The following is a 26,652-nucleotide window of genomic DNA, read 5'->3' on the forward strand; positions in this document are numbered from 1 at the left end:
TACATTGAGACAGGTTTGTGTTTATTTAGCGACGACTGATTAACAGTGTTGGACAGATAAATATCTGAGTTTTGTGAACAGAGGAATCAAAGATTTAAGAGCTCACTGGATGTGCAGGTAAGAAAAAATGTGAGAAAATCTGAAGGCAGCGTAGCCTAAGACCTGCTCATCTTTTTTTCTTTTGGCAGTCTGAGTTATATTGGAAACTCCAGAAACTCAGTTTCTGTGCAAATCTTTGAAATATTATTTGCATGGCATTAGCTACAGGATGGGTTGGTACTAATCAGTCCCAAAAAGACAGATTTTTATCTGGTTTTACAACAATGGCAGTAAAATGTACAGCAGCATCTCAAAGACTCACTATTGCACCCTCAATTAAAACAAGCTGACTTCTCGAAGTCTTGCTTTAAGTTTTTAAATGGGCTCACCCCTCCAATGGCAAAAGACAGTCAATAAGCATCAGTCATAGGTTTAATACAATCATTTAAGATTATAGAGAAAAATAAATATTTGACTTTTAACAAACAAGTAATAATGAGTACAGTAGTTCACATAAGCCCTGTCTGTTTGTAGGAGCGTATGAAGTACAGTGAGTGACTACAGGGACACAATTTAATTTAAACATGTTCAAATTCCCCTAGAGTTTGAGCCACTGCAATATTCTTCATAATGACATTTGCCATTGTTGATCCACTGACATCAGTGTTAGCACCACAATCTTATTTAATGGCTGTAATTCAGTAATTGTGGAGAACTTCTTATGACAAAACTTCTTAGCTGTGCTTGGTACCAAGAACAAGATTTCTACTCTATAAAATAAAAGTTCTTCAAAAAAATTTGACCTTAAAGTAGAATAAGACTGCTGTTTCAAATTATACCAATAAAAACATTCAGTAAGCAAGTGGCGTGGTGTTCCCTGCAGAGCAAGCATAAAGGAAATCCCTCTTTGTCACATCTCTGCACTGATAGGGTTTATTAGCTCCACTACAGAGCATCAACAGACTAAAGGGATTATGACAATGGCGTTTTGCAACAGTAACAATTTCAACATTTTCCCCGATATAAAAATAAAATAAATAGCAACATTTTATTCAGAACATATTGTTTTATATCTGGGTTAGATATTAAAATTCTAAACCAAAAGTATTCCCTTTATCTCATGACATATTGATATATCACATCATATAGCTCAAGTCTGATTATACAGACAGCGAGAAGCATACAGCAGACACACTTTGGTCTAAAACAGTATTTTTTATGTCCCTGCATCTATCAAACATGTTGCAAGAATAATAATTTTCTGCTTTTGGTTTTTGCTTGTACTCTTTATGTTGTAAAAGTGTGCAGTTATCAGAGACATCCTCTAGGTGGCGGTGCTGAACAGATCATGGAAACTTTACCGACATGGTTGGACTTTTTCTGCTCTGCACATTTTGCCAGAAGCTGAATGTGTGCATTTTATATCAGTGATAAATTTCTCCTTAGAAATCACAAAAATGAAATAACTTGGGTAATAACACTCTGATTAAACAAACAAAATCTAGCTGTTTCCCAGTGCTTATCTGCTAACACAGCAGAGAAAGATCACCTTTCTGTGTTGTGTAAATGAGCTAAAGCAGCAGATACGTTCACCAGAGTGATTCAAAAGAGGAGGCAGAACACAGAGAGGAGGAGAGGGAGGGTAGACAGAGAAACACAGAAGAGAGGAGGTAAAAGAGACAGCAACTACTGCCTATTTATTGTTCAGCTCCTCTCTCAATCTGCAGCCCACAGCTGTGATGAGTGCAGCTCCTTTCCCACTGCCGTCCTCTGAAAGCAGGAAATTGACGTTACATTGAGGGGCCAGTTCATTTACTGTCTGGTGCATGATCTGGGAGAAACTGGCAGAGAGAAAAGGTTTGACATGCTGTTAAACTGTGAAGCCATGATGATGTACCACACAGAAAAAGACATTTTGGGATCAGGCTTTGAAAAGGCTGTGAGTAAGATGAACATACAGCTAGAAAACAAGCTAAACAGCTTTACCATATTTGTATAGGCTAAAAAGTGAGAGGGAAAAAATAACAGTTCAAACTAGAAAAGCACTCGAAGAGCGCAGACCTCCGCTATTAGCCCTATCTCCCAATAGTAAAGAATCCTTTAAAAAATTCCTGGATCCAGACAGTGATCAGGATCACTCCTAAAATCTAATCAGTTTTTCCTTATGCCATTTCTGACATTTCCTGAAAATGTCATCAAAATCCATGCAGAACTTTTTGAGTTATGTTGCTAACAAACAAACTAACAAACCCTGCCGATCACATAACCTCCTTGGCGGAGGTAATAAAGGACAATGTCTTTTAGTTGTTGTGGCTTGGCATAGCAGTGGTTCCGAGACTTTTTTCTACCAGGCCCCTCTTTGGCAGGTGAAAGTATTTTCCAGCATCCCACCCCACACCATACACATCAATACATAAATGTATATCGTTATACACTGAAAGCTATCTTTTGTAAGTAAGATGTGATAAAAAGGATGGAGTGTGTTCTCTCTTTAATACCCAGCGTCTTACAGGTGACACCAAGGGAAAGATATGACTCGTCCATTATGAAGTATGAATAGTATCCAAAATAAAATTGTAGTAAAGAGTTTTAAAAAGCAGCAAATAGAAACACTTGTTTTTTGAGTCTTAGTGGTCTACAGCTCTTTCACAACTGGTTGAGCCTGCTTTTGTTGGTATTTTCTTTGTTTCTATGGTTGCCCCCACCTCCAGGCTGACAAACATTTGTCATGCAAATACAGTTGAGTAGTCTTTTTACTCACTGTGGATGTAGTTTGTAGAGCGTCCCGTCTACCCCTACAGTGATGTTCAGACGGTCCAGTCCTCTGTTCTCTCTAATCTTATCGACCACGGCAGCCATACCTGCCCCACACAACTGAGCAGCTCGGTGTGACACGACTCCACACACCTGTAACACAATGAAAACTTTATCAGTATTGCAAGACTTAATAGACTGTTGTTGCCACAGTTTGCCCAGTCGGAAAATATCAACCAACAAACACAAAAAACAATATGTCTCTGTTAACTTTTAAGTCACATAATCCTGGTTCTTTCCCCAGAAAAGGCTGATAATCATGTGTTGTGGGGCTTAGACTCTCTCATTTTCAACTGTTCATTCACTCAGCAATTAAGTTTATAATGCACACTTACCTAAAACAAATGTCTAGTCAAACATTAATGCATGATCAAGTTAACCATAGCCTTAATTTGTTGCCATGCATTCTCACAATGTAATGTTTGATATAGAAACTGCTATTTAGGCAAGAAAACATTTTTATGTGCCAAATGTAAGCTATAAAGCATGTGTACTCTGTTAAACCTCACCTCTTTGACTATGATACTGTCATCACAGGTGCTGTCCAGTCCTAAGTGTTGAAGGATGGATCTCACCTGCAGCAGAGCCAATCTGTCACTGGAGGGGCAAAGACAAAAAAACTTTTTAGCTGAAGATAACAAAAGTCAGACCCCAAAAGTTCAAGTTGATATTTTTAAAGAACATCTGTAGCCTAACGGCAACATGCAAAAGTAAAATTTTGAATTGTTAAAGATGCAAACTCCTGGCAGTGATGTTGTAAAGATCACACATTTTAACCATTTCTTACCTCTCAATCTGTGAGAGGAACTTTGTTTCAAAGATGCCTCTGGTCTTCAGTGTTTCAGAAATCTGTCCTCTGAACAGGAATCCTCTCTTGGTCATATCAATGAGGATGTTACGCACAATCTCACCAAGGTACATGCCGCTGCACATTTTTTCATATCTGTAAAAACAAACATGCAAGGATAAATCACACACATAAACAAACGTATGCATACCCCCACAATATATGTCATTTATAAGGATATGAGTCCAGGAAGGAAAGGTTTAACAAACTAACAGGTGTTTCTGATGTGATCGTAAATGTATTATGGATGATTGTGTATGTGTTGGAGGGGTACCTTTGTTTGCCTGGATTGAGGGAGAAGTCATCCACAGCACGGTCGTACTCTGTCCTGATGTCATCAAGGCATCCGTTGTCTCCAAAAGCCCCCCACTCCATGTTGATACACATCTTTCCCTCATCCCCCTCAATCATCTCAACATTTCTCATCTCCTCCATGTAACACGCATTACTGCCGGTGCCTAGATAGACACACACAAATCACTGATAAAGCTCAGGAAAATATTAAAAAGTAGAGCATTAATTAAGGAGAGCTAAAATAAGGGAAACTAACCAGCAATGAGTCCGATCTCACAGGTAGGTTCCTCATATGCACAGGTCATCATTGTTCCCACAGTGTCATTTACTACGGCCACCACATCCAGGTCAAATTCCTAAGGATGAAACACACAATGTAATGAAACATCAATGTTTACATGTTATAACTCAGTTTTAAAAATGAGGCTGGTTCTGAGGTCCTACCTCTCTCCTCTTAATGGCCTCCCTCAACAGTCCCACCACATCCTCTCCTTCACAGTCTGTTGCCTTGAAGCCTTTTGTCCATGTCACCAGGATGCCCTGCACACACATTAAAATCATGTCAATCATCTCTTAAGAGCTCAGAAAATAACATTCTTTGTTTCACAAAACACTGTTGTAATAATATAAAAAAAATATAAGTCCTCTTTCAAAAATGCATGGATGCTTATTAAAGCTCCCCTTTTGCAAAGTCAGTGGGTTAATTTCTGCTACACAGCTCCTTAATGACTCCCAGGGAGGTAAGAGATAGTACAGTATACCAGAGTGGAAAGTGGAGTCGTGAACTCACAGCATCAAGGCTGGTCTGTCTGCAGGGGAATGAAAAAGTGAAGCCCAGAGGTAGACGAGTGTTCTTCATCCCCATGTAGTCCAGAAAGTCACTGATACAGTGCACAATGTGATCAAACAACTGAAAGAAGAAAGGGAAACATTAAGCTGCCATCAGTCTTTCATAAACACTTATTTTGTGGCATCTGTTTCATACAAACCCGCATGTTAGGGGTTAATTACTAAGTTTTAAAGAACAAGATGTGTAGGAGTTAAGTCACTGTGAAAGCCTTGTAGAACCAGGAGAGGTTTTATAACAGAGGCAAAAATTGAATCTGGAAACTTTTTTAAATCTCTTGTTAATGCATGTCGATATCCTTAATAGGAAAGTTATTTCAATATTGCAAAATGGTCAAATCTCTTGTTTTTTTGTGTACCTTTGTGTCATCGTGTAGTGACCGTACTCATCGTTTTATTAGGAAATATCTTAAAGGTTTTTTTCCTTCTTCAAAAAACTGCAAAAGTACTTTCAATATGGGCACATGAGAGATTCTAGTTTAGCTTGCTAATGGGTTCCTCCTGGTTTTATTGGTGTATATTGTAACTTATTTGCTGTCATCATTACTCTTGTTTTAATTATGACTTTTAATTATTGTAATTTCCAAATGGGACTTTCATATTGTAATTCATATAGATCTTCAGTGTTTGCCTGTGTGGATCCTACTTTGGTAGTGACTAATGGGGATAAAAAGAAAGAAAGAAAGAAATTAAGATTTCCAGGAATGATTTGTAGCATACCAACTGTACTATAGCAATATCAAATGATCAAAGATAGAGTGGTATAGTCCAAAATAAAGAGGTCAAATGAACACTGAATCATTAATGAACGACTCTGCTGCATTGCTCAACATGGGTGAAGCAACATGGGCATCTGATCACCTATTCAACAGTAGTTTCACAAAGATATTCCTGGACCTCTGATTGAAAGAAAAGTAACGAATTCAACAAGAAAATTGATTGAGGTGTGCATGGCCTGAGGAGCAAAATGTTCCAACTATCCTGACAGATACATTGTTGAGATGGGCTAAAGGGTTATTCCCAGGCACTCTTATGTATACTGCATGCTAGCAAGACAGTAAGCATCTCTGACTGTCTTCTAGTTTTTCTTCAGTAGCATTTGTTGTCCATCTAAGTTCAAAATTATGTGATAGATCCAAAATGTATAAAATATGTACAATGCATTACAGATTACAAGGACTTTCCAATGACTCAAGAGGTTTGGGACCTTTACCTTGAAACTTCTCTATTTACTTGATCATCCGGGGAAAATTTTTGATCATCCAAGTATAAAAACTCAATTTCTCCTTTAAGTCTGTAGCAAAACTCCTGTAGTTTGAATCATGCTGAAAGCACAGGTTCACACCTTTCCATCCGTAACGCCCTGAAGACCAACAGAAGGGTCTTTGCTCACTTTGTTTGATTTAGACCTTTGCCAAGTTTGAATTTTGGGAGAAAAATGGTGGAAAATGTTTACCGAGGTTACAGTGCAGATACTCCAAAAAAACAATACAAGGTGTAAGTTTGTTTTATGGGGGTGATATATGTTTTTAAAATGTGACAGAACTGTGAAATAACCTTAAATATATTCTGTTATTGTTTGATGTACCTCAGGACAAAGGGAAACAGAGGAGTGAGAATGAGGGCCAGGTTACAGACAGGTTAAGCTTCAGCCAGAGAACGAGCACTGAGTTCAAGTCTATGTTTTAATGACAGTCAAGTCAATGCTAATCTTAACCAACCTCTATTTCTAACTCCCTTTAACCAGCAGCCTCCTCAACTGGCTCTCTCTGATCTACTTATCTCTGAGCCAACAAGGATCACACCCCTGACCTCCTCTCACACCTTACTACCCTAACCTTCACACTGCCAACAAAGTAACAAGAGGTTAAGTTCAAAGTTTCTCCCTCTCCCTCCTCTACATCATATCTAGCGGTTTACCACAGGTTTCAGGGCTAATCATGATGGAGCTCACCTCCTCTCCTGTGCCCTGCATCACTTCTAGAGGAATGGCATAGATCTTGTTGTGCATTTCCACCGTTCTTCTCTTGCCAGAGCGAATCTTGACCAACAAAACTCTGAAGTTGGTTCCTCCCAAGTCCAATGCCAGGAAATCACCATGCTCTGGATAAAAATGCAAGCAGACAAACAGAGGTACAAATGAAACAGAACCAAGGTTGACAAAATTTTTGATACTTCCCTATTTTTTTGATACCATGTGCTTTAAATAATACACTGTTTGTTATGCTCAATATTACCAAAAGTCCCTATGTTTTAAAGAAAAAAACATAAATTCAGTTGTATTTTAACCCAAAGACATTTTGAGTGGAGAGGGGACAACACACAGTGATGGGCTATCGAAGGAGAGTAAGTTACTTAAGTTACTGTTACTTAAAATGTATGTAAAAATCAAGTTTTACCTCTTAATTGTTATTCATGATGCAACCTTCAGTGCATCGGCCCCGATACATTTATGAACAATAATAACAAAGTTGAACTAGTAGCTTTGTTGCAAGTTTGAAAACTTTTAAACATTAAAAAACAATCATTTAGGGTTTAAAAAAAAGAGTCAAAAGTGATTTTTAGTGATGATAAATGCCATTGGCTGAAGGATCTGTCAATCTTAGACAGTTGTGACATTGTCTGAGTCAGCTGTAATAAGCAGCTTAACTGCTAATTAATGATATCAGTTACTAACTCTTTCACACATATGTGACGTTAAAAGCTTGAATAATGTAACTGGGCCTAACCAACCCTCACCTGGATGTGTGTCATCAATGTGTGTGTATGCGAAGTTGTGCATTACCTGTGCCATCAGGAGTGCTTTGTACAAAGGTTGGCAGCATTTTGACTGTAGCTATGTCCTGAGTGCTCTTTGAAAGGCCGTTTTGGATCTCTACCCTCATGCGGTTCTTAACCTGAAAAGAAGCAGCCAAATAAATATGAATGAATATGTGGTGTTTTAGACAGGGACAGAAGCTCAAACACATACAAAAATAACACACTCCACACCTCAAGCAGCTGTTCTGTCGTCAGGCGGAATTCGGAAAGTGTTTCTGCAATTTGTTTTGACTGTTCAGCAAGTCTGTAAGCCACCGCTGTCACCATGGCAGCACCTTTTCCACTACCACTCTCTGATAGGAGGAACCGAACATCACAGTCTGGGACCAAACGACGGACTGTCTTATGAAGACGACGAGCATATCTGAAAAACAAGCAAGTGTTTCAGTACTGTTCATTTTAACATATTTGATAAGTAACGTGGTCTGCAAAAAGATCATGCTTAACATAATGTTAAACATTCAGTCAGTCAATCTCTCACATCTGGCAGCAGTTCTCAGTCACTTTATGCTAAAATAAGAAGCAATGACACAAATGTCATCAAAAGGTAGAATAGCATTTAAACTCAATACTGCGGATAAAACATGTTAGACATATTGAACTTTTTTCAATCCTATGGTCACTCACTGTGGGTGCATCTTGTATAGCGATCCATCAATGCCTACAGTGGTTCGAAGTCGTGCCACTCCTTTGTTCTCCTTCAGCCTCATCAAGATGCCTGCCAGTGTGGATGCGATCAGGTTTGCAGAGCGGAAAGACACAATGGCACAGACCTGATGGCAAAGGCGAGGAGAGAAATCTATCAAGCAGCACTTTATGGGACCACAGAAAAAACAGGCACCTTCTATTTTATGTAAAACAAACTTTTAAGTACTCATTTTTGATGCCGTTTGTGGTCAAAAGAAGACAAGAAAAAATGCTAGAGTACCAATTCCTCAAAAAATTATAAAATTATACACACATGCTGCACAGCAATGCAGTCTTCAGCTGAAGGCTCCACACCGAGTTTGATTAAAATCTCTTTGGCCTTGTTCAGCCCCTCTTTGCTCCTGAACAAGAAAGAAACAGAGTGAAGCTATGATGCAAACATACTATATACAGTGCTTAACAAATTCATTAGACCACCTTAACCCTAACCAAAGTAAGGTTTATGCCACAGCTGCCCTAAATTAACAGCAGTGGTAATTACCAAAATCATTTTTTGTTTCTGCAATGGTTAATACACCAATATGTAGAAGCTCTTTAACCAATTATATTTTTATTGCTAAATATAATTATTATTGTTATCCATGAATTTTCAAATGTACTGATTTACAAAAAACTGAAAAAATAGTAAAGCACATTGATATTTCTTGATTAATATGTCAAATTATAGTTATTTACTTGCATTCCTGAAGAGAAAAATGAGTTTTAGTGGTTGAATGTTATGCTTGATTAATTTCTGACTTCTCAGAGAAGCCCAGTGAAAATCCCTCATTCCTGTTGAAAATGGTAAAACATGGAGAGCTCACTGAAAATGAAAGAGTCCGCATTAAAGCACCTCATGATGCTGGATGGTCTTTGAGATAAATATGACAGGTGGTCTAATAAATTTGTTAAACACTGTACATTAAAGTTTTATAATTAAAATTTTACAGAACTGTTCTAGTAAGAAAATGAGTACAAATAAATATTTTGTGACTTACTTTTCTATAGCTGAGATGTGTTTGGTCTCAAACTTTCCTCTTGTCAGAAGCTCAGGGGTGATCCTTCCCTCGAACAGCAGGCCTTCTCTGGCCATCTTCACCAGGATGAGACGGACCAGCTCCCCCATGTACATACCACTGACCATCTTCTCAAAGCTAGCACACAAGAGAACAAAAATGAGAAAAGTTGTTGAACATCCAGTGCTCTGGAAAATGTTTTGCTTTAACAAATGATATATTTTCTAAATGAAATGGTCAGGTTTTAAGCAGCTGAAAATATTCAATAATTCTTCATGCATCACAGTAAGCCTACAGACAGCTAACAATTTTAGGAGCATACTTTTCCTCCCACGTGTATAAAGAATAATAAAGAGGCAACAAAGACTATTGGCTTTTCTGTAACTCTGTTGTTAGAAAATTGTTTTTTCTGGCAATCTGTGTCAACAGCACATACATAGGAGAACTTAAAATGAGATAAATTCTTCATTAAACAAAAAAAAAAAAAAAAGACTTCCTTTACTAGGTCGGACAGTGGGTAGAGTAGAAGCTGGGGGTATGAGAGTGGGGAATGGCTGGCTCGTACTTGAACTAAAGCTGCCTGCTTGGAAGACACAGCCTCTGTACATGGGGTAATACATGACAGCAAGGACTTGGTGCCACAAAATACATGTTTTTAAAAGATGATAATCTTTCTTTATGCAGACAACAGTTAAAAAACTGGTGTGAGTAAGCGACAGATAACCTTCAACTGATTATCTGGTTCCATTGCAGGTTAAAAAGCAGGTGATATGCATTATCTCAGGGAATAACATGTCTGAATCTAATAGTGGGAGTGTGACATACAGCTGTTTGCCAGGGTTTAGGGAGCCTCGGTCTATCTCTCTGTCAAACTCTGTTCTGATGTCCTCCAGTCTGCCGTCATCTCCAAAAGCTCCCCACTCAGTGTTAACGCACATCCTGCCCTCATCCCCCTCCACCAGGTCAATGTGACGCAGTTCTTCCATGTAGCACGCATTGGTGCCTGTGCCTAGATACAGAGCAGAACAAATGCATACATTTAAATCTGATATTTGTTACATTAATCAATTTATCTTGGTAAAAAGATAGATGTTAGATTAAATTAATTACACTACTTTAAATCTGCACCTTAATTGGTTTTGAGAGTCTTATTTTTAACTATGACAGATAAATGTATGAATGTAATTGATCCCTCTGCTTTTAAAATGCACTTGGCCATCGTACCGATAATAATGCCAACTTCACAGCGCTGGTCGTCAAAACCACAAGTCATCATTGTCCCCACAGTGTCGTTCACTACAGCCATAATGTCAGCATCATAGTCCTGAAACAAATTATAGAGCACAGATGTAATCATATATTCTGTATTTTTAAAGGACTGCTTAAAAAAAACCAAATACATAAGAATGAACACACAGATGATCTCAGATTTAAGCCTAATGAGAGACAAATAGACTCACTCCTCTTTTCTTAATAGCTTTGTTGAGCAGCTTGACAACATCCATTCCCTCCACTCCACTGGCCTTAAAACGTTTTGTCCATGTGATCAGAAAGCCCTGGAACCAGAGAGAACCAGAAGGAAGTGGGACAAGACGATATATTCATTCTCCATTACATCTCTGGCACTTCGTGATGCTAATGGACTGCATGGAAATCATACATTATGAATGAAATATGAATGGAAATACATCACCAAAAAAAAGTTGACTATGGAGAAAGTCGTACTTGTAAGAAGAGTACTGATCAATAATTTTATTCAGTTTACCTCATCAAGTTTGGTCTGCTGACAGGGAAAGGAGAAGGTAAATCCCACTGGAAGTTTCTTGTCTTTGATGTTTTGTTTTTCCATGAAGTCCCCAAGACACTCTGCCACATGGTCAAACAGCTGGAACACAGGTAGGAAAGAGAGAGAGGTTTTCTCAGTTTGAGCTGAAGATACTTTTGAGGTTATTTCTGTCTATATCTCAGTATTAACACCAACTCTTGCTCCAGTGCCGTGAATGATGTCCTCTGGTGTGTCATAGATTTGACTTTCCATCTGAACAGTCTGTTTCTTCTCATGGCTCACTTTGACTCTGAGGATCCTGAAGTTACTGCCTCCCAAATCCAATGCAATGAAGTCCCCTTTCTCTGTCAAAACAGAAGTGGCAAAAAGAAAGGTGAAAGAAAAGGGAGGAGAACAAGAACTGTTAGTACTCACAGCAGCATTCAGTGTTACTGTGCAGTAAATTAATATCATGCCTTTATACTTTTTACACCCAGAAAAAGAAAAACATGGAAACATAATGCTGTTCTAAAAGTTTCAAGGATAGTATTTTTCTTCTGGTTATGCAGTGGACAGTTCTAGTTATTCAGTGCAGTAGTATGAAAACCAAAACAGGGTTTGGGGTGGATACAATATATCTGCTGATGCTTTCTACAGGTGAATTTTAGATCCACTGGACTCTTCTCTGCAAGATAAACTTACTATGCAGTAACTAGTTAGTGACTGCTCAACTCCATCACAGGTGTAACAGCAGCCAGGTGAAGAGCTTGTCAAAAATACCTTTGCATATAAATGTTACAGTTGTTTATAGTTCAGTTAAGCAACAAATCTGAACAACAGGTGCATCCACATTGTTGTCTTGTGCAAATCAAACAGATAACGATGTTATGAAAATGAAAGGTCATGAGATGGTATTATGTCTTTGATACTGTAAGCTCTAATAACAACTTTCATGAATGGATACTATTGTGTTGTGTAGACACTGTGTGATGTTGCTGTTGATGGTATCTCTGAGCTGTGATTAGGATTACTCCTTTTATGTCACTGTTAAATCTAATCCTAATCTCTTATCCGAAGTCATTCAGGACAAACAAATCAAACCGTAACTATTTAACAGCAGCACTGACTTAAAAGTACCAACAAGATGTCTTACAGGTCTGAATGTTTACTGTGATAGTGAACCACTGAGGAGACTGTTGATTAGCCACTTTAGAAAGGTCAGTTTTTAAAGCCTTTTCTGAAAAAAAAACTGCTGTATTATCTTCTTTCTGAGAAAAGATTATTATTTAATTAGATACAGCCTAAATACCTTGCAGTGTAATTTATCTTATAATGATATTGGGTTGATGCTTTTAGTGCAGATCAGAATGCAAGGTCAGGTCATTAGTGCTGATATGTTATCAAAAAGGAATGTGAATAAAGCAGATAAATGTATAAAAGGCAGCAACAGGGTGGTCCAGTCATCTTAGTTTTTTAGTTTCAGTCTTTCCTTATTGTTATACATTTTTTGTTGTTCCGTGGGAACATAGTGAACAAAGCCAAGGACACGCACTATAATTGTTTAAAGTCTTATCTGTGCACAGCTAACAATAGATAACTGCAATTAGAGATAATGGGCATAGGCTCTCTCCATCCCTCTGCCATACAAAGCTATTATAGCCTTAAAACTAAACTAAACAGATTATGGAAAACCCTGAAACCACTAACAGCCTTAACTGTTTTTTTCATCCATGTTAACAAACAAAAAGTTGCTGAAATGTTTCATTAATCACAGATTTCTCAGATGACAATGTAAAACAACAATGACACTACAGGTGTCTGTAAAAAATGTGGAAACACTTGAATTAGTATTGAAAGTATAAGATTAATAAATAAGTTTATGACCAACAGTAGGCTGTTTGCCTATGAACAGCAGCAGCAGAAGTTAAATGTCTTGCAGTTTTTAAAAATAAACAGAGTGATGTAAACCTTTATGTACATAAAAACATCTTTTAGGAGGATTACTTCACAGCATTATTCATTGTATAATGAGCAGAATGTCTAAGTATAATTTCCATTTGTTGTGAAAATAAGAGAAAGTTTTTTTATTTTCATACATTATACTTAATCTTTTGTTAGCTATTAGGAGCCTAAATTGCATCATCAAAAGTGGTGTCACTGTTGATGTGGCTTTCTGTTGATAAGTGAGAGATTTTGTGTCTGACGAAACAGTTTTAATGTTGAAGACTAAAGTAGACTTCAGTTGACCTGTGTCTGCATGTAAGAGAGAGTCTTACTGTGTGCATGTGTGAGATAGAGATGGAGGGAGCATTGCTCACATTAATATTCAGCTGACTAATGTAATAAAATCTGTCACTGAGTTTACGCGGACGAATACTCCTCGAACAGCACAGCACATACAAGATATGAACACACACTGACACATTCAGAACTACAAGAGCAGAACGACCACAGTAAAACAGACAGCATTTGGAAGAGAACAGGCACAAGATTTCTCTGTGTAGCACAAATACCTATCACTATAGTTTTGTCTTCAGGGGTTGTTCTCATACTAAAACACTTTAAACTGATTATCAACAACTGGTTATGCTACAAGCTGCATTTAGAAATATGGTTAACTTCACAGTCCCAGAGTGGACAGTGATTGCATGCTTGTTCTGTAACCTGATGTCATCCGTTTCCTTCTACATATCGCATATAACTAGATCACACAAATTGGAGACTTTTGATAACTGTACGTTTTGTTGCCAGCAAAGTTTCTTTGTTAAGCAACAACTGGAATCATGACCTCTTCTATTCCTCCATTATACTTGAATTTCTTGAATTGCCCCCCAGGGACTAATACATTTTTTAACTGAAATCTAAACAACATGACTGTAATTAAACTTTGCAAAGCATTCATTTTGGACTGAAAACTGAGTCTTACTTGTGAAAATGGAGTGTAGCTCCTGTCCTACCAGTTACTGTCTGCAAATATTTAATCATTTTGTAGTTACAGGCCATAGTAAACCATCATCTCATCTTACTGTCATTTAAGTCGTGCTAAAATTGGCAAACTGGTTTCTGTATTGATGTCATTACATTAAGTATTTAAACTGTTTCACATGATCAAACTATTTTTGAAATACAGGTTAAAGTTACTAACCTGAGCCATCAGGGATTGACCTCACAAATGTTGGAAGCATCTTAAGTGCAGCGGTAGGATTCGTGTCCCGACCCAGTCCTTTGGCCAGCTCCCTCCGAAACCGGTGTGTGATATCCAGTAACGTCTCATCAGAGAAACGCATGGAGTACAGGTACTTGTCAATCTGGAAAAAGAAATATGAATGTTAATATTCTAAATTTGGCAAAATTACTCATCACCTTTGGCCACAAACATTTCATAGGTAATAATAACCAGATGTCATTATATTATCCCAATACTTCATTTACAACATGACACTGCAGCTTCTTCCAAGCAAATTACATCTGCAAAGAAGAACTAACTTACCGTCTTACTGTATAAAACAAGGCTTTTCATTTATTATCTCATTCAGGTCTTCAATTCATTGCATCAAAATGACTGTCAAGTCAACAGAACCACTTTAAAACTCAGACAAATAAAACTAGTATTACACTCAACACAATCATACACATAGTGTAAACACGTGGCTTACAGTACTGCTGCAGGTAACATCATCACTAATGCAACTGACACAAATTACACAGGGCCATAAGCAACAAAATCCCAGTAAACTTGAAAAATCAATGTCTACATTTCATTATGCCAACTTCTCTAAACATCTGTTGTTCCTCATGAGAATAATCAACACTATTTTGTGAAATGCAAATAATTCAATGCTCTATCTTTCTATGAAACATACCTATACTTATTTCAACACTGAATATATTACGATATTAAGCTGAATAGATGTGCATATTTTGTCAAAACCCAAACTATTCACATACCCTCACATACTGTGTGATTTCAGTTTATAGCTGTACATAACTGAGATTTACAAAATTTACCAAGGAAATTGGCTTTAGTTTTTGGAAGGCACGATTGTAGGGATTTCTGGAGATATGACTGACTCTCCATACTGTAATGTTTCCACTTATCCGGAAAAATAACTTTACTTCCTGAACTGACTGAAATAAAAATAAAGATTTTTAAAGGAGTTATGACACTTGACGATGGTCCGAGTTTATTGCATTTCAAAATAAGTAAATGCTGTTTTAGGGAAATTCTTTCATTGCACCTACTACGGTATTGTGTAATTTTACAGCAAACGTATAATAAAAGCATCGCCTCACCACCGTGACTCAGTTGTACCAGGAAGAAGCCTGTTCATTTTAGCAAATTAATGCTAGACAGACGGGGCTCCCTGTGACTTTATGATGGTTTTTACGGTGAAGATGATGAGTAAGAGTGTCTCTGACCAATTAAAAAGGTCTAGTCACTGTAAAGAGGTTATACTGTCAGATAACGACAGGTTGGAAAAATAAATGTAGGTATTGGGTGGAAACATAACGCGAGAGTTTATTTGAAACTACGCATTTAGCTAAAACTTACGGTTCCGTGTGCGTTCAGCTCCTCGGCATATTTCAAACAGTTGGCAGTTTGTTTTTGCAACAAACTGAGAGCCCTGAATCCAAAACAATTCAAAATATCTGTAACGCAGTTCTTTTTCCACCAAGTCTCTTCATAGGCCATGTTTTCCTTGTTTTCTCCCCTGTCAGCCATCATGCCAGCTACCTGAACTCAAATTTGCCACATAATTGAAGCCAATTTAAGCAAACCAGTGGCGGTTAGCGTGAGCGTCATCTGATTGGATAAATGATGCGGCTATATGGCACGTGTGTCCAAGGCTCCTTCTGATTGGACAAATGTTTGCACACTGACTGTAAAAGCTTAACATATGTAAAATGACTGATTTTCAGTGATGCTTCAACAAAAGGGTTCAAATCAGTTGCTAAAGTAATGTTTCGTTTATTTTTGTTTATTTCTTTCATGACGTACTGAAGAAAATTAGAGAAATCAGTAACGTGAAATTTTATTTGATGACCTTTTCTTGAAGAAGGGCAGTAAGGGTAAGAACAAAAAGGTGGAATGAGGGGGTGGTTTATGGGACTTAAGCCGTGAGTGTTTTCTTAAATGACCTGAATCTTTCAGATTGGTGAAAAGCATGTTGCTTGGTATTATGGTAGATAAATACAAAAAGAATTAAACGATAAATAATAGGGCCTTGCTCATCACAACATTGAAATTTAATTTTTTAAACCATACATAATTTATATGTTTTACTTTTAAGAACTTGTGCACTCACTTTAGTATAAAAGGTACTTTTAACATTTTTCTATAAATACAAATTGCAGAAATTTTGAGAATAAATCAATATCTGTAACCCCAACTGCTGCTTTTTGTGTTCTTTGTTTGAGCATGCATAGTTTCAATTTTACATTTGTCCCACCCTACAAATACAATGGTACTTAAAAAATAAACTTCAGAGATGATTTTAGAATGTTAATAACACTTTAAGCACCATTAAATTAAGAAGAAAAAGAAGTCATTAAATATTTTTATTAGGTGAAACAGCATCAGTTTTGTCCATATGATCCAATCTTCATACATGAAATCATCATGCACCATTATTTTACAGTCTGTTCATTTTTTTTTTTTATTTCATGTTGACCGTCAGGCTTTCTTTTGTAAAATGTTAGATTTACTCTATGAAAGTGTCCCTCTTGTACTGCCCCAGTTAGGTGAAAGTAACAATCAGCACGTTCAGACATGCTGTATCTTGAGCAGTCAGCATGCCTGTAGAAACTGCAAACTGCATGAGATGTCAGATACAACACAAAACAGTCTGAGCTGTGTGGCCTTTAAGAACAGGATGTTAAACAATCCTGGTGAAATCCTTCATTGCATCACACTCTCTGATAAAGCAGACGAACTTTTTTTACTAGTGAATTACACTGGAAGTGGGCACACAGTTCGTGTTCAATGACATGTTCAAGATGTCTGTAGGAGGATTAACGCTTCCAGTTGCCTGTGGGACCCTTAACTGGATTACCATCAGTCGGTTTCATAACAAAGACTATGAAAATCTAAGTTATATTTAAAATACTTACAAGGCCAGCCTGGTTCACGTAAACATGCTCACATGATTAAATATGATTACACAGAAACAGTGCTTGCACAACTATTCATCAGGATTACTCTTCATTGTAACATTTCTGAGGAATGTTTCGACTTCCTCTTCTGGGAGTCATACATTAACTGTGTTTCTCATAAAGCTCTGGTCATTTGTGACTGGTCCAGGAAAGTGCCAGTTTGGGTGTGAGCGTACAAAACAGGAAGTTACAGGTATGGATTTTAGGGTATAAAAAAGCTTCACTTTACAGATAAAATATGATTTTATTCTCTCTCAGTTTGTAGGATTTTAAAGTTCTCAGTACAACTGCTTATATGTAATATGGGCATCTGTATTGTCTATCTTGTGTTGGTATTTCTTTAATTTATCGACATTTATTTTATCTGTGTTAAAAACATTGAGTTGCTTTTATGTGGGAAATGCACTATATAAACAAACTTTCCCTGTGTAAAGACAGATTTTTATGACATTAGGAGTGGAAACAACATTTACCAAATAGTGCTTGGAATGATCCTGAAATAAATGATAACTCCATGCAGAAAGAAAGACAACCAGTCAATCATAAAAGGGACATCTCTCTGCCAGGGTAAGTCGATTTGGCTTTTATAATATAAATGGAAACTGCCAAGTAGGTTTGACAGATAGTCTACTATTGATCTCCTGTTTATTCATGCAGACTGGTATAAACATGTAGTGAGTCATGTACATGAGAAGATGAGATGTTAACTACTCTGTAGGTGTTAAATTCCTTATATTCAGTCTAAATGTAGCATACCCCTATGGTTTGAAAGCTTACTAACACATGTTCTTGTCATACAGAAGGCTACAGCTGAGTTTAAGTAACCTCTCACCACCATGAATACATGAAAATGTATTTGTACTGTAAACCTGCTGGAACACAACACAAACAGGCAAACCTGGCTAGTGTTCTTCTCTGAGGTCTAGTCCATGGTTTCACGAGATGCTATAAGTGTTCTGACACTTTGGGGTTTAAACACGCTTACCAATAATGACACAGCAGCTCAGTCCCAGCATCTGTTTTTTCAATTACACTACACTCACTTACACACACTGGACCTTCAATGCCTCGTGACACAAACATGTTTAAAAATACTCAGATGGACTTAAGAGTGTTAATGGTATGTGCTCAAATACACCAGAAGTTGAATATATTTTAGCATGCATAGCTTTATGCATTATTATTGTCAAAGAAGAATTTTAGAGTTTCTTAAAGTCAGCTAAAATCTTCAAATTTGAGGCAACAGTTCAAAAATTTAAAAAACTTGTTTTACTTTGATTATATGGTTATTTACATGGTCTATTTTAACTATGATCCATCAGCTGATCATCAATGCAATACAGAATACCAGACAATTAAATATGAACATATCCATACTGAGATATTTGTACCTTTTTTTAAAATCAAACCTTATATGAGTTTGATCTTTATGATAGTGACACTGGAGCAAATGATCCCAGTAATGTGAAATGGCAGGTAGTTCTGGTAATTACATTGAAAATCAATAGCTCTGTCTGCAGCTCTGTGCAGTTAGTGGCTCACTGTTTCAGTTCACTGCAGCTGAGTCCATCATACAGAAAATTTCTGAAAAGTCAACCCTAATATTGCTTGTATATTTACAAGGTACATATTGCTCTACATTGTTGTGTTCTAAATTTGCACTTTTTATATTAAAATGTGCATTTACTTGCTTGAATTTTCCATTGATGTAACTCTTTCAATATTCCCCTTAAGTGGATGTTAACATGGATTGATGTATGGATGTACTATTACGACCTAGATGTAATGGCGTCACACAGTCTTAAAACCAGTTTATCCAGTGACCACTTTTGGTACTGCAGGATGGTCAACGAAAACTTTTTTATTTGATACTAGTTTTGCATTTTTAAACTTTCCTGGAGCTAAAAATATCTATCCTGAATATCTGTTCAGTTATTACAACATAAAGTTTAGAGATGTTGAGTGGACTAAATCCATAGTGAACCATCCATCCATTTATTATCTACACTGCTTATCCTGTTCAAGGTTGTGGAGGCTGGAGCCAATCCAAACTGTCATTGGGTGAGAGGCTGGTTTATACCCTGGACTGGTCACTGCTCAATCACAGGTCTTCCATAGTAATCCAATAACCAAAATAAAAGTATTGCATAAGGTAATACAGTGGGCACATTACATCAGTTGTAATTACATAGGCAAGACACTTTTTTGGCATATGCTCTCAGTAGCAGCTCTGTTATGATACCAGGCTGGTGTTTAACATATATCCAACAATTTAAGGCTACTAGAAAAGTAGAAGAAAAGTGTGTATTGGTGGGAGGAAGCTGAAGTGTCTGAAGGGAACCCATGCGTGCACTGTGCAAGCTCCACACAGCAAGGTCCTGTCCAGCATGGAATTAGAGCCAGGAACTTTCTTGCTGTGAGGGGCCACAATAACCACTGTGCAGCCCTACATAATCTCCGCGTATATGAAGTGGTAATGTGTTAGTTTAGTCGGGCCATGTGTAGTACTTTACCTATCAGCTGATGTAAACAGAGTCATTCAAGTTAAATGTCAACTTGTGGTTCCATTTAAGCCGCCAAGCCTTTTTGCTTATGCCAGCTGTGACACACTGGAAGCTGCCAGCCAGACTTTCTAATTCCTGTGACTTTCCATTGTGATAATCCTGCCTCTTTCTGTTCCAGTTGTATCCTGATGCTAGGAACTGCCAAGCCAAATACAATTAAAATGTATAAGCAGTCACACATACAGCTATACATCACCACCAATAGTACCCGGTTAATATACATTAATGTTCTTTCAAAGAACCAAAAGGTCCCTCAAAATAATTAGATGCTGTTTCTGCAATAACAAAAATATTCAGACTGAGCAGAAAAGCTGGTGTATGCCAGTCATACCTGCACCCAACATATTTTAATGCTCAGAGCTGAAAGGCCAACACCAAGTCCCTGTACATTTGGCAAGTGTTACCCCCAGAGCAGGGACCTTTGGGGGTTATAGTAAAGTCTGATGAGCTGTTTCCCACATGCACTCCTAAGCATTTAGGAAAAATTCAAGAAATCAAGGCAAGCCATAAGTGACAGTTTCGCCATTATATCAGTGCCTTTGCCATATTCGTATAGATATCTAAACCTAACTTTTAGTCTGACAGCAGGCAAAGAAGTGGAGCGGAGTTGGGTCTTTATCCTATTGGCAAACAGCTACGAAGCACCTGCAGATCACCACAAAAAACTCAGGAAATTTTCAGGAGTTTTTTGCAAGTGTGAAAACACCATCAGACTGTATTCAGACTGGTACCTGCAGTGAAAGTGCATCCATTTCACAGTCTCCTCAGGAAAGTTCCTGCTGTGGAAACGCTTTCTCTGTCCTCAGTGAAGTCACCGGTTAATATGTGTGGACCAAGCACTTTAACACGTATTCAAATGGCTGGATTAAAAAACGAATGTGTCCCCAATGAGCTAATTGAATGAGAATGCCTCCTTAGCTAGTCTACTTAAATAAGAAAGTGCCCCCAGTTGACCAGGGTTGTGATAGGATACAGAGGGGATTAAAGCAGCTATTGTCCACATTTCTCCACATTAAACTAAGAGATCCACTAAGCTAGGACTAGGCCAGTTCCTGCTACAGGAAAGGCATAAGCATCTATGACTCAGCACTCTGCAGCAAAAAACCATGAATAAGCATTTTGGCATAGCTTTGCATCATCTGATCTCACATTGCTCAGAGGGATACAGTGTCTCTGCCGCTTTATGAGAGAATAAACTGCACAATGAACATGATTCCTACTCATCTTATAGAGGGAACTCTTCATTTTAATGATATGATTTTTAACCAGAAAGAGAGTTCCTACTGATGCAGAGCGGAGGGACATTCCCTGGTGAGGTGACTAGAGGCCTCTATGCCTTGCAGGCTATAAAGGCCATGTTTCCCCCAACACACCTCTGACATACAACTTTCCCCTGACATAGCCTGGAGCTGGGTTTAAGTTTCAGGAAGAGATCCCTCTCTCTGCTCCCCTCCCCTTCTTCCTCCCCCTTCCTCCTTCTCCTTTTCTTTTTATACTCCTCCCCTCAACAATGCCTCCTTCTCCACGTCATTGCCACACACTTTGAGGAAGCCCTGAAACCTGAGTTCATTGTGTATGTAAGTGTGCACAACGTTGTGCACGCACAGCCCTGCCATGTGGAAAAATACCGTCCTCTACACTGCCCTCTCCTGTACCTTCCCTTTTTCCTCCTCATGCTCAAACACTGAGCACAGCTGTAGATGCCCGCTAACAGCCCGCTGTGTGTCAAAGAGTGCAGTCAAGGACACTGCAGTGGAGTGAGTGAAGAGGAGACACACTCAGCTGATGAGTCTCTCTGACAAACACAAATACACACTATCTGTCTGGAAACACAAAATTGAGGAGTTCGTCAATGTACACTCTCTTGTAGGGGCTTAGATTCCCTAAATGTCACAACCAAGGAAGTTGCTTCTCTTTGTAGAGCTACATAATAGTAACACACCTGGCTGAGTGTATGGTATACATCTTCTTCTGTCACCTATGGTCACATGGTTTAGATCTGGCCAATTTCAGGGACAGAAGTAGGGCCAGAGCAAAGAGAAAAGGAGATGTGTTGTATTACATTAGATCCTGCCTGCTGATAAACGTCTTTTAACTGTGGTAAAGCAGATATACCTGGAAATGACAAGTTTGTGAATGACTCCACGTAAGAGTAAAGACTGCTCAATGCAAATGCACAAAGGAAATGAAACTTTGAGGAAAACAGACAAGGAAGCTGTGAACTTTTTCCATTGCTACAGTAAAAAAAGCAGCCAGAATCTGCCTGATGACATGTGACATCATCAGGAAGCGACCTTAAAGGGACCCTACACCATTTATTATAATACAACACATGTTTGAAGAGGGCTTTAACAAGCAAAACAATGTAGATATAATATAATTCACTGAATATAGAAGAACAGATCTGTAACACAGTTTATTTATTCAGACTACTTTAGTTTTCAGGTTGGTCGGGTGTGTTTCCTGGAAATGTTTTATAGCATTTGATCCAGAGGCATAATAGAGTGTTGTGGTCTGAGTAACTGGAAAAAGCTCTTTTCTTTGGTTACACACACTCACCCATTTACCTAAACACACACACTAAGTACTTCTCTAAGGGCGACTAAAACTGGTCCAGTCAGTTTTCAGCCTGAAGCTTTACAGTGGGGACTCAGCTGAGAGGTTATGAAAGACTTACATTCATGGTCTGAACCTCATGTTCTCAACTTTCACCTTCAAACTTTTCATGCAAAATTACGCTTTTAACATGTAGAATGAAGACACTTTATTCTTTTTCCTTTAAGTTTGAAAATAGACATTAAAGCTCTAATTAGGAGTATTTAAATGTCAATGAAACACACTGAAATTGAGAATGATAACTTTTTCTGACATATTATATTTTATACCATCCTTATATGCATGTAGCTGTTGCCAGGGGCAGGTGTCAGCTAAGACTATTTACAGTATGCTGAAGTTACAGCCACTGTCTTAAACTTTCAATATTTGTGAAGTCCTCTGTTTTCATACCAGTACAATATGTCAACAAAAAGATAAACACAGTATGAGTACACTTCCGGTTTGTGTTTTTCAAAGTAAAAGCCTGCTTTAGCATTTCTCCTGCTTGTCTAAAACGGTGGGTTACTGCATAGAAATAGCATGGGCAGGGGAGTGCTGTGGCACACTTCAGTGCGGACCAAAGGTAGCGGCCTTTTGGTGAGTTTATAAGTTAAAATGTACTCAAAATGCAGATATCTAGTGAGTGTTTATGTTTTATATATATATATATATATATATATATATATATATATATATATATATATATATAAGTGAAACAAATATCTATCCAACAAGGGGAATTTGTCTGATCATGCAGGCCTCCTTTTAAAGCTGGGCATACACTGTGCAATTTGAAGCTCTCTAACAGTCATGGCAGAATGTAAGCTCATACTGTGCAACTGAATCACTTACAATGCATGACCATCATGCACGATTTAAGTGCTCCCACTACACAGGCCAATGGTCGTGCACGACCTGAGCGTTCACACTCTACAAGTAAAGTCAGTAAAGTCAGGACAGACTGTAATAAAAATCTGTGGAGTTTTCTTTGAAAACAAAAATCTAACACACTGAGGTTGAAGTCATATCCAGTCATAGCCACGCTCTCTCACTTCACTCTCTCTCCTTTCTCTATCTGACACACGCAAACAGCATCGCCATAAGTGTCAGCTTCATAGGTAGGAGTTTTTCCTACTTGCTTATTTTCTTTTTCATAGCGAGGGTGAGGAGGGCATTAGAAAGTAATTCTTGCTGTTGTCATGATGATTTAGGATGTTGTCTGAATGCTTACAAAGGAAAACAAAGCTGAGTATTCTACTCTGTACACAGCACGACAAATGACGCATGATCCCACTGAAAGTAAGCGTGACTTCAAAGTGAGTTGTGCCACTCAAAATTAGTGGTTGATTCAAATAAAATTTGCACATTGTCCGCCCAGCTTAAGGGGAACTACTTTGTCCAGAGCGGGCGCCAAAGCTGATAGAAATCAAAAGTTCTAACCGGAACTTTAATGCTTGAGGAGAGCGACTCAATAAGACATGTCATAATGTATAAACAATGATTTTGAATAATACAGGAAAAGGATTGAGGGGAAGGATAAGTTGAAAACTACCCACTCATTTTTGGATAGCCGACCCTGTCAAAGAAACACTCATAAACAGACAGCAAATAACGGTGAAAGCTAAAGTTTTATGGTTCTTCTTTTCTCTATTTTATTCAGCTCTCCAGTAAGAAGTGAAAGTGTAAGTATTATTTTAATGAGAGCATAAAGTAAACTCATGGACCTCTTAACTGACTTGGCTCTCAATCCACTTCTACTTCTTTATCCCTCGTCCTTTCATCATCACCTCTCACTTCCTCTCTCCTCCTCTCTGCCACACCTCCCTGAGCTCACATCATGGCTCCAATCACACGCCCCTGTGTCGTGTCTCTTAGCACGTCTTACTACACAAACATACCTGTGCTGTTTGTCACGTCTCAATGAGCAGGAGGGGATTACTTCCTACTATAAAAAGAAATCAGTGATTTTTCATTGACTACAAGAACTTCTGTCTTATACTTATTTCCCAACATGCTCTCTGTTTTGTCCACTTCCTTAAAGTGATGCATCAGAAAGTAAAGATTTCCAGACATGTGCTAGAGTGGAAAAACTTCAGTCGTACAGCAAAGTTAAGATGACGGCAGTATGAGTAAACTCTATGACCTCTACAAAGTCATCTCCCTCCAACATCTGCCTTCTTTTTCACAACCTATAATTTTAAAGATGGAGGCTGAAGAACCAGGAAGCACTCACCTTCTTAACCTGGTCATCCTTGAGTTCTGTGAAGAAATAGGCTAGGAGCTGGGCAGCAATCATCCTGGTCCAATTTTTTTCTCCTATACACACATGCAGACTCACTAAAATACACACTCACACTAACTCTGTCACACTCAGGCACCCACGATCACCTAGAGTCAGATAAAGGAAAATCCAAAATAGAAAAGGTAAAAATAAAAAGGAGCTAAAACTTTGCTCTTGATCATGTAATCTGTAATACGCTTCGAGTGAAATAGTCCAATCTGTTGTGGTTTAAAATAGACAGAGCTGCCTCATGTGCGGCTAAGACTCTACAGCTCCTCTATCCCTCTCTCTCTTTCTCTGTGCATGTGAGTGAAGCCAGGAAGCATGAGTGAGACAGCAAGTTTAACTGCAGGAGGCAGAGAGAGAGAGAGAGAAGAGGAGGGAGGACGGGCTTGATCTGAGCCCTGCCCACTATCTCTCAGCTTATTGGTCAGAGTGGGACTCACCGTGGTGGTGGGGGGGGGGGGGGTTGAGTGCCACATCCTCTTGGCTGCCATTGGCTGCTCTGCTGATGCCTTGGAGGCAAACTTCAGTGATGAAAGAGGCTGGAAGAGGGAGGAAGGGGGCCTGCATAATTAAGGAGGAGGAGGACAGGCATGGAGGGGGGAGGACAGGGGAGAGGGAAGTAATGCAAGGAGGGAATTTACTATTTCAAGGAAGTTAGAGTCGCTCATCATTTGTCGTGTTGGAAAGAAAATGACTCAGTTGTAAAATGAGTCAGAGAGGAGCCTGGATGTGATCAGAGTGAGAGATCTACGTGTTATGGGTGTAGTTTTAGTGTGCTTCTACCCCCAGTGACGCCATAGGGGGACCCCCTGAGGAGGAGGAGAGGAGGAGGTTATCTGGGGTCTTTACAGTGTACTACTAACTGGATCTGCATGTTGGGAAGGGGGTTCCACTCCAGAGAGATCTCTGTATTCAGGGTGTAAAATGAGGGGGTGGATTTTTTTCCTTCGTCAGAGAAATGAAAATAAAATGAACTTTTCAGGGGTTTGGATGAGAACACAGCAGGAAATACCAGTAAATCTCTTGGTTGCCTATGTCTCACTAGGAACTCATGGTGTGCTATTTTACTATTTTCTGGCATTTCATTGGCAAAATCATGATCAGGTTTGTATTTATGTCAGACTTGCAGTTTATATCAGTAGTTGTGTATCAGTGATTCTCTTGTCTTTTGTTTTATTAAGTCTCTTTCTTATATGCCTTACAGTAACAGTCCTAAAAGCTCCTGTAGAGAGTTTAGAGCTGGCTATGAAACCGGCTGACATCACTTTTTATGGCTCTTTATGAGCTTCAAATGCTAACAGACTGTCATGTATAACATTTGATTGTTCTCTAGTTATTTTTCATGCCTGTTTCCTGGTCAGTGTCAGATGAGGCTATATACATCATGATCCTGAAGCACCTTTTTTACATTTCCTACACTAAAAAGCCATGCTAAATCACACCTTTGAATGTAACAAGACACAGGATGAGACTCCTAGGTCAGAAAGCTCTGGTTGCTAACAAAGCCCCTTCGTCATTACACCAGTTTTACACATTGCATCTGCATTGACGCAACATTGGTGACCCAGTGTGTGGGTTCAAATTGCACTATGGAGTTGCAGAACACTCAGAGGAGCATGAGCATCAAAGCGATCCTCTCATTATGGGTCAGGGATGGAACACCTTGGCCCAACCATTCTGCCTCTGGTCTAGTACACATTGCATGTGAGATGTAGCAGGGATTCAAGCAGCATGCAATTAGCATCTGTTTACACTGGCAGTGAACAAGATGAGCAGAGATAAGGCTTAACACTTTGTCCACAAGGGGCACCAAAATCAACACAAAGCCAAGGGTACTTACAGTACCTTTAAACATTCTGCTTTCTACCTATCTATTAGGATGGATAGAAAAATAGACAGACGGACAAACAGATACACTATTTGAA

At 38.5% G+C, this 26,652-nt stretch overlaps 1 protein-coding gene across 2 annotated transcripts; it reads right to left on the bottom strand.

Moving 5' to 3' along the window:
- On the bottom strand, positions 1–25,039 carry hk1 (hexokinase 1). 2 transcript variants are annotated; one of them, XM_041794677.1, is made up of 21 exons: positions 24,674–25,039; positions 14,274–14,436; positions 11,345–11,493; positions 11,129–11,248; positions 10,824–10,919; positions 10,588–10,687; positions 10,189–10,372; positions 9,346–9,501; positions 8,622–8,709; positions 8,288–8,433; positions 7,832–8,024; positions 7,626–7,737; positions 6,795–6,943; positions 4,785–4,904; positions 4,439–4,534; positions 4,251–4,350; positions 3,975–4,158; positions 3,641–3,796; positions 3,363–3,450; positions 2,801–2,946; positions 1–1,880 (listed from the first exon to the last, which is right to left on the bottom strand). In XM_041794677.1, the coding sequence occupies exons 1-21, from the start codon at positions 24,734–24,736 to the stop codon at positions 1,733–1,735; spliced, it is 2,757 nt and encodes a 918-aa protein (XP_041650611.1). In that variant the 5' UTR covers positions 24,737–25,039; the 3' UTR covers positions 1–1,732. The 2 variants fall into 2 exon arrangements, with proteins under 2 accessions (XP_041650611.1, XP_041650604.1); XM_041794670.1 differs by lacking the exon at positions 24,674–25,039 and adding an exon at positions 15,681–15,868.
- Positions 25,040–26,652: the final 1,613 nt, after the last annotated feature.

Source organism: Cheilinus undulatus, linkage group 1, assembly GCF_018320785.1.
Source record: "Cheilinus undulatus linkage group 1, ASM1832078v1, whole genome shotgun sequence".
NCBI classification, from domain to species: Eukaryota; Metazoa; Chordata; class Actinopteri; order Labriformes; family Labridae; genus Cheilinus; species Cheilinus undulatus.

Excerpts from the sequence above, each read along its gene's own strand:
- hk1 (XM_041794670.1), bottom strand. The coding sequence starts at position 15,854 with ATGATGGCTGACAGGGGAGAAAACAAGGAAAACATGGCCTATGAAGAG. Across the intron at positions 10,688-10,823 it reads AAGCTATTAAGAAAAGAGGA|GACTATGATGCTGACATTAT; the intron begins GTGAGTCTATTT and ends AATTTGTTTCAG. Across the intron at positions 10,373-10,587 it reads TGAAGTTGGCATTATTATCG|GCACAGGCACCAATGCGTGC; the intron begins GTACGATGGCCA and ends CTCTGTATCTAG.